At 34.5% G+C, this 12136-nt stretch overlaps 1 protein-coding gene and 1 pseudogene across 1 annotated transcript; one reads left to right on the top strand and one right to left on the bottom strand.

Annotated features, from left to right (window-relative positions):
• The first annotated feature begins 581 nt into the window (after nucleotides 1-581).
• LOC140976950 (transcription factor TCP4-like) lies at nucleotides 582-3003 on the top strand (annotated as a pseudogene).
• Nucleotides 2853-8016, bottom strand: LOC140976943 (sodium/calcium exchanger NCL2-like). The gene is made up of 9 exons (XM_073441391.1): nucleotides 7580-8016; nucleotides 6506-6718; nucleotides 6226-6410; nucleotides 5905-6050; nucleotides 5480-5744; nucleotides 5251-5396; nucleotides 4899-5154; nucleotides 4531-4818; nucleotides 2853-4418 (listed from the first exon to the last, which is right to left on the bottom strand). Exons 1-9 carry the CDS (start codon nucleotides 7989-7991, stop codon nucleotides 4161-4163), a joined length of 2169 nt encoding a protein of 722 aa, XP_073297492.1. The 5' UTR covers nucleotides 7992-8016; the 3' UTR covers nucleotides 2853-4160.
• Nucleotides 8017-12136: the final 4120 nt, after the last annotated feature.

Below are 12136 nucleotides of genomic sequence, written 5' to 3'. Positions count from 1 at the left end.
ACGGGTCAACCCTACCGATATTTACAATAAAAAATAATACTTTTATCATAAAAAGTAATATTTTTTCATGGATGACCCAAATAAGATATCTGTCTCACAAAATACGACCCGTGAGACCGTCTTACACAAATTTTTGACTCAATTTTATCTATTTTCATTTTTTGATGAGAATAATTTTGAACTATAATTAATTTTTTTACAAATTATCTTAGTTTAAACCATAACCTATCGTATTCTTCTTCATGAAGTTATGATAATTAATAACAAGTGATATTAATATTAAGATATTAATAGTGTCATAATATGAGACAACAACAATAAAAAAAATCATAATACATGAATAATATTGTTATTTTATTTTATTTTGCTAAAGAGACATAGTCATTAAATAAAATTTAATTTCATTCATACAATTTATTTTAAATTTAAACCATAATATGCAATTAATAAATAAGAAAAACTTATCATTATGTTCCTAAGTTGTTCCATATCATGCTATATCAATATTATATGGGAAGGAAAACAACATTAGCACTTATCAGGTCGGATTATAGCTCAACCTACCCGATATAAACTTGAGATGAGATCTCAACTCAAGAATGGAAAGGAAAACAGCAGTAGCACTTAGCAGGTCCCATTGATGATTCCTCAGTAATCTTTTATCTCCTTTCTGCCACAAACACTGCCACCCTCATCAGTCACTGTGATGAATTCAACTTATACCATAGAGAGAGGCAAACCCAAACAAAGGGGGTTGAGCTGTTAACCAAATGATTCCTTTTTTCTGTATTTCCATTTTCAATCAGGAGATTTACTGCGAGGTTCTTGATTAACCCTGCTGCTGAAGTTTAGGGTGTAAGCTAGCAAGTTCTTCTCTTTTTATGCCACTTACAGTGTAGATTACACTATCTTCAAAAGCAGTGAGGAGAGAAGATGGGTTAGCCAGCAGGAAAAATGGTGGGTGTAAATTACATATTCTTTTTTGAAGAACAAGAAGAGGCAGATTGTCGAGAAATGGAGTGAAGAGCGGTGAGAATTAAGTGTTTCGATCAGGGGAAAAAAACTGGAACAGGAAAAGCATAATACTGCTGTCAAGGGACTGAGTCTGGATCAGTTACCAGCGCCGTCTCACCCGCCAAAGAAACGCTCTTTACCGGTGGAGCTCTCCGCCGAACATGCAAGATTGCAGGAGAAAATGGGAGAGAGAAGCCATCACCACCAGTCATCATCATCAAGATTAGGCCTGCGAAACAATGGAGGCGAGATTGTTGAGGTACAAGTAGGCCGCATTCTGAAGTCTGTTGGCAGAAAAGACCGCCACAGTAAAGTGTGTACCGCGAAAGGTCCCAGAGACCGCCGTGTGCGGCTGGCGGCGCATACGGCCATCCAATTTTATGATGTGCAGGACCGCCTTGGGTACGACCGTCCCAGCAAGGCTGTGGATTGGCTCATCAAGAAGGCTCAAAGCGCCATTGATGAACTCGAGGAGCTTCCTCCCTGGAATCCCACCACCTGTTCTGAGCCTAATGCTAGTTTTGAGCAAGAAGCGGCCCAGGAAAAGATTGGAGAAGTGCGCGTAAAGCTTGGAGAAGAGCAACACCATGAGCTCCATCAGGCTAATTCGGTTATTAGTAATGTTTCTGGTCCTTCGAGTAAAAGGGTGATGACGGTGCTGGGAAGTGAAGATGAGCAGCAAGACTTGCATCAGAGAGGCAATATGAATAATCAGAATGAACAAAATCTGACCTTTTTGTCGACATCTTTGGACACCGGTTCCTTTGCTGATTCCATCACTTCCTTTCCTATGGGTGCTTCTGCTCCATCTAGTTCGTTATCTGTGGAGTTTCAGAGCTTCCCAATTCCTAATTTTCTGCCTAGAAACAGTAGCCAGAACCAAGATTTGAGGCTTTCTTTGCAGTCGTTTCAAGATCCAGTTTTGCTCAACCACCAAAACCAGCAGCGGCATCAGGATCCCAACAACCGCGCAGAACAAGCACAAGTTTTATTGAGTGGAATTCCATTGGGATTTGATGGAACCACCGATTGGCCAGAACACCAGCAACAGCTGGCAGAACTCATTCGCCTCCAGAGGCTTTCGGCTTGGAACACCGGTGGAGATCCCAGGAGTGCAAGTGGTGAAGCAGCGGTTGCTAGTCAATCCTTTTTCAACTCGCCACCAGCGCCTCAGCCGTTGCTGCAACAGCTGCTGGGCCAAACTCAAAATTTTTCCACAGAGGGGACCCCTTCAGTCCAGTAACACACCTTCGATTCGTGCATGGATGGACCCATCAGCTATTTCAATGGCACCTGCTGAACACATTCAGCAGCATCACCATTATCCAGCAGTTGTACCTATGTATCCATCATCTATACCGGGCATTGGATTTACCTCCGGAGTAGGTGGTTTCTCTGGGTTTTGTATACCCGCACGAAATCGGGGTGTCTTAGAGGAGCATGATGGCTGTTCGGACAAGCCATCCTCTGCTCATTCTGATTCTCACCGCTAGGTACTAATCATGCAAGCGATAATATCTTTGTTCTTCCATTAACAGGTCATATTCTCAAATCCATTTGTGTTTTATCAAATTCACAAGTTATGCATTGCTTTTTTCCTTGATGCCAATTTGTCTATTCAATTGAACTTGCTTTGCAGGTTTGCTACTCATTGTTACAAGAAATCAAGAATGTGTAACAGTTTCCATGTTTCAGCTTGTGGTGATGTGGAAAGAACATATGAAGTTCGAGTAGGTTTTCCTCGATATAAGCTGCCGTGAGGTGAAGATTCAAAAGTTTAGTTTCTGTTTTTCTGGTTACGATTTGTCACTTTATGTTAGTTTGCTCATGTTTCCAGCTTTGGTTTGTTCTTTTTTTAAAAAAAAATGAAATATGTTGTTCTTGAATGAATGGCAAGTGGACTCAACTTGGTTTCAAGTTAATTGAATTCCTGTGCTGCTTCTATCTCATAAATTTCCTGGATTTAATAAAATAATTAGTTTCAACTTTTGCCACATCGTTTAGAAAAATCTTTGATGAAAAAGATACCTCATCGTGATATCTTGATTGTTCGCTTTACTGCCTTCTGATTCATATCTCCTCGGCCCCGCTTGAATTGACTCGTCCTGTATATCTCCATCGCTGCCTGGTTTCGGGGGAACATAAGGAGAGGGGTCGTTTTCCAGTCGTAATGAGATGACTCAAAGATAAGGATATGGAACGACACCTTCTGAAGGGTGGTTCACCGTGATGTATAAAGCTAGTAAGTTGCTGTTACTGGGAGGTGAATCTTGGTTTCAATGGCAAACCGAATTGGCCTTTTTTAGAATTGTTATTTTTTTTATGATACATGGAGCTCGAGTTTTAGCCAGTGGATGCATGAAGATTAGTTTTAAAAAATCACTCGACCCTGTTTGGCATCAAATACACTGTAAAATGCACAAGCATTATTCATCCACGGTCCCCTACCCTGCAAGTCTCTGTCTCTTGGAAAATCCCCAAGTCTAGTTGAAATTTATATCTATATCAAAAGAAGAAACGGATGAACAATTGGCTTATATTGAGATGGTGACAATTGGCTGATGGTTGTTGGTACTTCTTTATGATTGATGAGTACCATGCGAAGATCGAGGCAGAATACATTTTTTGGATTTTAGAATACTTTGATTTGATTTCTACGGCTTTGATGGAAAAATTTACCGTGCAATCGAATCCCAAGATTGTCCTATGTAATTTCTTGCATAACATATAAGGAAAATATGTTCTTAAGAATTATGTTAGCTTACATGTTTCTCAGATTGTGGCAAGCAGTTGCGTTGGTTTCTTGAATCACTCCAATTCCACAACCTATTTTGCACTTAAATTGCAATATTTTTATTTTAGGAATTATTGGCATGCACTCGAGGCAAATAGCCTGGTAGTAATGGTGAATGAAGTATTATAAATATTCAGAGAAATTACAAATCTTTAACTAAAATTGCCCCCCTTCTATTAACAAGAATAAATGAATAATTAGAACAAATGGGAGCGGAAAATATTGCCCAAAGTTGATAAGCAGGATCTGAGATTCAACCAGGAACAATGGATGCATGATTTTGGATGCATGATTTTTCATGCGCCAAAATTGAGTACACAGTTTCTGGAGATTTTTTTTTTTTTTGAATAGTTTAATAGATATACGAAAACCAATCAAAATCACCCAGACTATAGACGATGACCAACGACAGCGGGTAAAGCAGATAAGCTAAGAGTGATGTCCACACCGGGAAAATAGTGCTGAAACTGGCTAGGCATCCAACTATGACAGATACAAACAGAACCATCGAAGATTCAGCAGAAAAATTCCATGCCAAGCCTCGAAAATAGATCAGGGCGAGAAGAACTGCTAATCCCAGAATGTTGTTCATGAACACCGTACCATATATCTGCATTATTTAGATAAGTGGATTAATTTCAAGAAATGACACGTTTTATCTTATAGAAAGTAAACCTGTTTGGTTAGTTCTATTTTTAGTTGTTGAAGGGAAGAAAAGGAACCTCGGACAATGTCAAAGATATAGTGTGCAGTTTCTTCCTTCGGGCTTCACGGATAGCAGATACAGCTAATCTAGCATTGGTGGCAATTGGCACGAGCACAAATGAAACATAAAATGAAGGCAAATTGGTAGCTTTAGAGATATCCCGAACGCTATGTATAAGAGGCTCGGCTAGAACCCCAAGCATCACAATCCCCAGTGCCAAAAGAAATATAGCTTTCATCCATGCTATTGGCGATTTGTCAACGAACTTGTCATCAATGAGTTTATCTGTCTGTTCCCATGTTTTCTGCACAATTGTTTTGTAAGACAAAAACCAACAATGATATGGAATAACAGTCGTAAATTAGAAGACTTATTGAGACGTACTTGATAATTCTCCTCTTCGCTCTTTTCCGAGTTGAGATTTTGGTTATAAGTTATATTCAGCCATTTGGATAATCCTATAACAAATTCTTCCTCGGTAATTAACTGATCTCCATTTATATCAAGTTCTTCCATCATTTTGGCTGCGGCAATATCAGCATTGCCAGGAAACATTCCGACCTGGATATTGGTCACTAGCTTCTTCAATTCCGAGTAAGATATGCTGTTGCTTTGGTCAAGATCGACATCCTTGAACAACCTGAAATTTATGAAAAACTACATAAATGAAAACTGGAATTTAATTCAGAATGCACTAATACTAGAATAAAATAATTGGACTCTTTTTGAAATATACCTTTTTATAGCAGGGATGTCTGGTGACCCATCTTCTTCTAAAAGGCTTCCATACACAGAGCTTTGGAGATGCTCCAATATATCTGGAACCAAATGTTTCATCATTTCACGCTCTTCCCTTTTCTTTTGAACCCAAGGCTTAAGAACCTGAAAGCCATATAATCAAACAAATAAGGTATGCCTCCACTTAACAGAAAATAAAGATTCAAATAACATAGAGAACTATTTACCTCGTACAAGTCCTTCAGTGATTTGACAGAATGATATCTTTTATTCATTGTATCCTTCGTATCATCAAGCCATTTCGTCATCCCCTTGACAAATTCATCCATAGTTATTTTCTGATCATTGTCAATATCGAATTCCTGCATTATCTCTGCAGTTGTATCATCCTTGTTTGACTCAAGTCTTCGGAACTTGATTTCTTGCAGAAATTCGTTTAGCTCGGAGAAAGAGATAACCTTGTCTCCATCTTGATCTCTTTCCTCAAATAGCCTGCAAAAATCGGAGTGTAATGGAGAGGTAGCATCCACAAGTCGACCTCAACCAAAAATACGACAAAGACTAGTCCGATGTTGCTAAGACGATTACTGTATCTATTAATTAAACGAAAAAACAAGCACTCAAATCTATTAATTTATTTTGTCGAAGGTACCTTCTTATGGTCGACACATTTGGTGAACCATCGTCAGTCAGGAGTTTTCCCATCGTCTGGTTCTGCATATATTTTAGGATGTCTACCACTAAATGCTCGTGTTTTATATATAGTAAGCGCCTCCTTTGAATCCAAGGTTGAAAGAACTGCTCAAATTGTGAAACAAACAGTACAGTTAGATGATCTTGGAACAATTCTATCCGTCAATCAAACTCCAAATGCCTCACATTCCAATTTTCTTATATTCAAGCATTTTTAAAACATCCCAATAGACACAAAAATTGAGCATGGAATTAAAAATGTCAAGATCAGAAGACCAACCTGATAAAAGAAGTAGGAAATCAGGAACATGATGGAAACAACAAGAGTAATAATCACAAACACTTGTTGCCCATAGAAAGGCAGATGAAAAGCTGTTGGAATCAGAATGATCGCTAATGGTATCACAGAGAGAAGCATGATCCTGGCAGTGAAACTCGTGCCCAAATCTGTAATCACGCCATAACCTAGAATACAACGAGAGAACTTCACCGATCAAAAAACAAGCTATTGGCTCAATGTTGTGACTAGTTAAACATCAAATAAAGAAATTGAAATCAACCTGGCCATTGGGAAATCAACAATCTCTCAAAAGGGTTGTAAGATTTACAATCATTAGGATGAGATTGCAAGTGCTTGCCAAAATATTGACTGCTGAGTAGAATGCAGGTTCCCCAGATGAGAGTGAGGAGCAAGATGGTGGATCCGGCCAGTAATCCCACTCCAGTTAACACGAACTCCCCAGCAAGTTCTTCACTGCTGGACAACCCAGAAGCTGAAAATATAAAAAAAAAAAAAAAAAAAAAAAAAAAAAAAAAAAAAAAACGAGTTAATTTACTTAATTTAATTGTAATATTCTTTTATATTTAATTTAATTTATAAAATAATACTATATTTCATCGAAATTTGAGATTTTGATATTAGATAAAAGATAAATCGCCCACACATTTATAACAAAATTAATCATTGGATAAGGCGATTTTCTCTCAAGAGGTCGGTGAATTCAAGCTGTCTTTCGAATTATATTTCAATAATTTTTTTATTAATGTTACATTTTCTAAGAATGATTTTATCTAAAAAGAATAGATAAAATTGTTGTACGGAATGAGAAAGTGAAAAACGTGTTTAAAAAATTAGTGAAAAAAGACAATTGATGAGTTGTTTTCGGCATTAGGTATATGATAAAATAATTATAAGATTGATAAATAATTGAAATGTAGATTATTAATATTATGTGATAAAATAAACGTTGTTTGGTTTGACTATATATAATATTAATGATAAAAAGTTGTTTATTTCACAAATTATACGATAAGACAAAAACTTGTGTGAGATGGTCTCACGAGTCGTATTTTGTGAGACGGATGTCTTATTTGGGTCATATCCATGAAAAAGTATTACTTTTTATGCTAAAGTATTACTTTTTATTGTGAATATCTGTAAGGTTGACCCGTCTCACAGATAAAGATTCGTGAGACCATCTCACAAGAGACCAAGTACTCATACCATAATACGTACTCTTGAATATTTTGTTATAAATTTACTTATTCTACTACATGAAAGTCTTTATATATCATTTTAGTTCTCCGATCGTACGGACAATGAAAATATAGTGTGTGCAATATAATGGGGTTACCGAGAAGAATCAATGCTTCGGGGAGTGACCCAATGATCTGAAAGACACAAGCACCAAACACACCAGGTCCTAGAATCTTGAAAATCATCTCCCCACCCGATCCCACGTAAGATTCAGCCGCAAACAGCAAGTATTCGAACACCAGAATCAAGAACAAATGCCCCCAAACAGTGGTCGAACATGGCAGAAACCCATACATCTGCTCGCACTTTTCATCATTTGCATGCATTAATATCGGTATTGACCCTTTCATCAGTATCACATGATCAGAAGGATTTCTCTTCAATTCATCTACCCCATCTGAGATAAGAAGCTCTGATGGAATCGGTCTCGAGGATATCCCGCGGGTGCAGAATAGCGTCAACAGCGCGACGAATAAAGGAATGAAACGTGAAAGAATCTGTGTTTTCATGGTGAATTTGAGCTTTGGAAGGGGTCAGTTGTGATTATATTTGAAATGGGATTTGTTATTTATACATGCAAACTTTGGTTGACTTATAATATATTTATTTGGAGTGGTTGGGCTTAGCAGCCCATGGATCTTTCATGCATGTTTCTTAGGATAACAATCACTGTTTCAAATATTATTTTACACACATGCCTAAATTCATGTTCTTGATTTCGTCAAATAGTAAGGATACCCAACGCGAAATCATCCGGTTTAAGACAATTTTGAGCGAATAAAATCGGCACAAGAATCCGTTTTTCTATACGAATGGACGGTTTTTTTTTAAAAAAATGATTACAAGAACTTGAATATTAATTTTTATTGTAAATATAAGTAGCATTGAATCGTCTCACGAATAAAAATCTGTGAGACCGTATCATAAGAGACCTAACCTACTCTTTACAATAGACCTAAAATAAGAATCCAAAACCGCATGAAATCGTAACCAAGATCCTGTAATAACGTAAATGAATTACTTTTAAGCCTATTTTTATTTATTTCGAATAAAAAAAATTGAATATTCACACTCTTTCATAATATAACTATTAAATAACTGATTCAATTACCAAACGAGTTGTACATTATTATTTTTCCGACATTTAAATTAAAGAAGTAATTTTCACTTTATATTGGTTTAAACTCTTCTAACCATCAGAAATCGGAACTAAAACCTTATTTAAACGTTTTCAAGTTCCACTTTTAATTGAAATCAAATAGTTGAAAACCAATACCACCCGGGCTATTTTTTTTTTTTTTACAAAATACAAAATAATACATGATAATTAACTTCATAACAATTAAATTTTTCCGAATATAATTTTAATTTTACTAGGCTATGTCTTTCTTATTCAACCATGGGGCTATCTGGGCTAAATACAAAAATTTTAATTTCTTCATCTTCTGTCTTTATTTTTTTATTTGATCCACACGAGTTAAATACAAGTTTAAACCAAAATCTCAATATAAAAAAAAAAAATTTATCTCGGGTGTGCTCTAAGTTAACTTCGCCCTTGACAATGTGATTTTTTTAGTTTTTCCTTAAAAAAGACATTGTCTTGCAAGAGGTAGTTTAGATAGCCATAATTGAATAATTACAATTAACCATGTGGTGGATTTCGTATTCAATGGCCATTAAAATATATGTATACTCTGAATCTCAGAAATCGAATATTAAATGAGATTTGAATATTTTCAAGTTGGTAAACAGATTTGACGTTATAAGAATTAAAATATAAAATAGATATATTTAAAAATGGAGACCAAGAGTTTTCACATTAGAGAACGAATTTCGAATCCATAAAAAAAATTGTTTTAAAAAATATTCTAAAATTTGTGGTTTTTTTTTTAACTTACTTTCATATACAAAAAATGACATGACAATCAGACCTAATTTGTTATTTAAAAAACTCTTGTGAGACGGTTTTATAGTCAATTTTGTGAGATGAAAATTCAATTTAAGTCATCCGTAAAAAAGAATTTTTAGACATTTTTTTTTTGTTAATTTGGAGCTGGGAGGTAAGTAAGAATTTTCGAATCTGAGTCAAACATAAGCGAGTTGATTTATTTTAACTTTGAATAAGAATAATAATTATCTTATCGATATCTTACAGGACACTGCAAGGATTTCATATGTATACAAATATTTCATTAATATTATTTATTGTTTTGGTGGAAGACCATTGTATAATTAATAATTTTTTATTATGTTATAAACAACTCCTTTTTCTCATTTCAAGGTATTAATTATGGAAGCAATTATATCTTAGTTCTTGCATTAACAAGGTCAGGTCCTATTCTCAAATTACATTTTTTTTGTTAGATTCGCAACTTATGCATTGTTTATGACGTTGGAAACTATAGTCGTTACCTTTTGGTACGCACTTGATAAATTTCGAGCTAAGGTTGTAACCTGCAAAGTATGTTAGTCAAGTAAACTGTACTAAACAAATCATTTATGACAAACTCATCTAAAAAATGTTGTTATAATAAATTGAACTCATGATTGTTGGTTAAACGTTTATCTATTCCACCAACTTAAGAACGTTGTGCATTATTTCTTTTTCTTAATGACAATTGGTCTAATGAATCCAACTTATTTTGCAGGTTAGCAACTAATCGTTACAATAAATCACAGAATTAATAATATTCTATCCAGGTTTTTTTGGTTACAAGAAAAATGAGTTTTCCAGCTTTGGACTCGTCGTTCATGACTTGGAAGTTAAGTGATATCCTGTGATGAAATCGATTTCAACTTTTGTCACGTCATTTACAAAATATGTAACGAAATGATAACTCATTTTCCGGCGGCGGCGGCGGCAAGCTGCGGCGTCCTTGGCTTGTCCGGAAAAACCCAATTCCAATTTGAAACAAAATTGGGATTTGATTTATTGAGGAAAAAAAATAAAATTTTAAAATGCCAACTGTTTACCNTATTATGGCTTAGTATGAGGGGAGCATTAGGATAAGGTTGCTTTCCATTCGTGACGAGATAACTCAAAGATAAGGATGTGGAATGATACGTACGTGTTCACCATGTTGTACAAAATCTCACACTCTTAAATCAACGACTCCGAGTCTAGCTGGAATTTATCTATATGCCTAAACAAGAAACGGAAGAACAACGAGGATTGTGTCGGATGTAAGGGAATATTTGAGGCAACATCGAACATCACAAGTAATATCAACAATTAAATAAGATGTACATCAATATTTGTAATAGTTCGTCCCAAATTTGCGTTACATCTACTCTAAACATTTCAAGAAAATCTTTATTAAAAACAAAAGAAACAAAAGAATTGAGAATACGAATTATTTTACTCTCATTTTAACACTCGCTTTCTCTTCATTAATTATATTTCTTCCAAAGATAAACACGTTCACTCTAAGAACACTTGTGATTGGAGATGAGAAGATTTTGTGTTTTAAAATCAAATCATGTGTTCTAAGGCTATTGATGATATATATACCATCAGCTTCTACCTCCATGGTATACTAAAACAGATTGAGGAAGCATCTGAGCCAAGAAAGAAAAGAAAATTAAGAAAGTGGTTCTAACTCGAACAAGATTTCCAAACTTCGTTTCATCATTACGTTGCCAATTGTGATAAATTGGTATATTCTAAAAAAATATGATAATAACTTATCTTTTTATTTTCTTACCATCATTTTGTACTTTAGTTTCTCAAAATCATTTCAAGGAAAGAAATTATTACAATCATAATTACATTTCTCTACACTTCTATTTTGAATGTTCGAGTTTGTGATGGGTCTGAAAACATCTAAACATCTTCATTTTTACTATTATTATTTTTATTTACTGTAATATAGGTTTACCATACAATTCATTTTCGTTTATTTATTTTATGAAAAGGGTATTACCCGATGATGACAGATCTGTGCTTGCCGATGATCATATGCAAACAAAACAATTGTCTCAAATGTATATTTTATGATAAAGTCTCATACATCGTAAAATTACCAGTTGCACCGATTTTAAATTTCATGCTGCTAACTATAACAATTATAGAAATTTTTCCAGAAAATACTTCAAAAAAGGACAAGTCGGTGTCCAAGCAATCAGATTTGTTGATTCAAACACGTTGTCGAATTATAATGTTAATTTTTAGTGATAGATCTTCTATTTAGATTATCAAATAAAAAATAATATTTTTTATGCAAAAAATTTTACTTATTATTGTAAATATGATAAGTATATTACTTATTATTGTAAATATGAGAAGTATCGACAAGTCTCGCAGGTAAAAATCAATGAGACTGTCTCCTATTATATTTCTTTTACAAAATTTTTTCTTTCTAAAAATCTTTGATAATGACTAACGCTTGTATGATTATTATATTTTAAAAATATTCTGTTAGCAAATAATCTTTATTTAAATAAGACAAAAATTTGAGTGATATGGTTTCATGAGTTATATTTTGTAAGACGGATCGAAAAAATATTATTTTTTATAATAAGAGTTTTGGAATATATATTTTTGAAAGTAGAAAAAGAAGAAGCAGCCATGTTTGGTGAAAAAGCAGTTTTTTGACATATTAATTTTTATTTTATGTTTTGATAAAATGAGCAATTAATTTATCATCGTGACAAT

The sequence above is a fragment of the Primulina huaijiensis genome, chromosome 1 (genome assembly GCF_012295235.1).
Source record: "Primulina huaijiensis isolate GDHJ02 chromosome 1, ASM1229523v2, whole genome shotgun sequence".
In the NCBI taxonomy this organism is placed as follows: Eukaryota; Viridiplantae; Streptophyta; class Magnoliopsida; order Lamiales; family Gesneriaceae; genus Primulina; species Primulina huaijiensis.
Note: the sequence above shows the minus strand (reverse complement) of the source record. Positions and strands in the feature narration are given on the sequence as shown.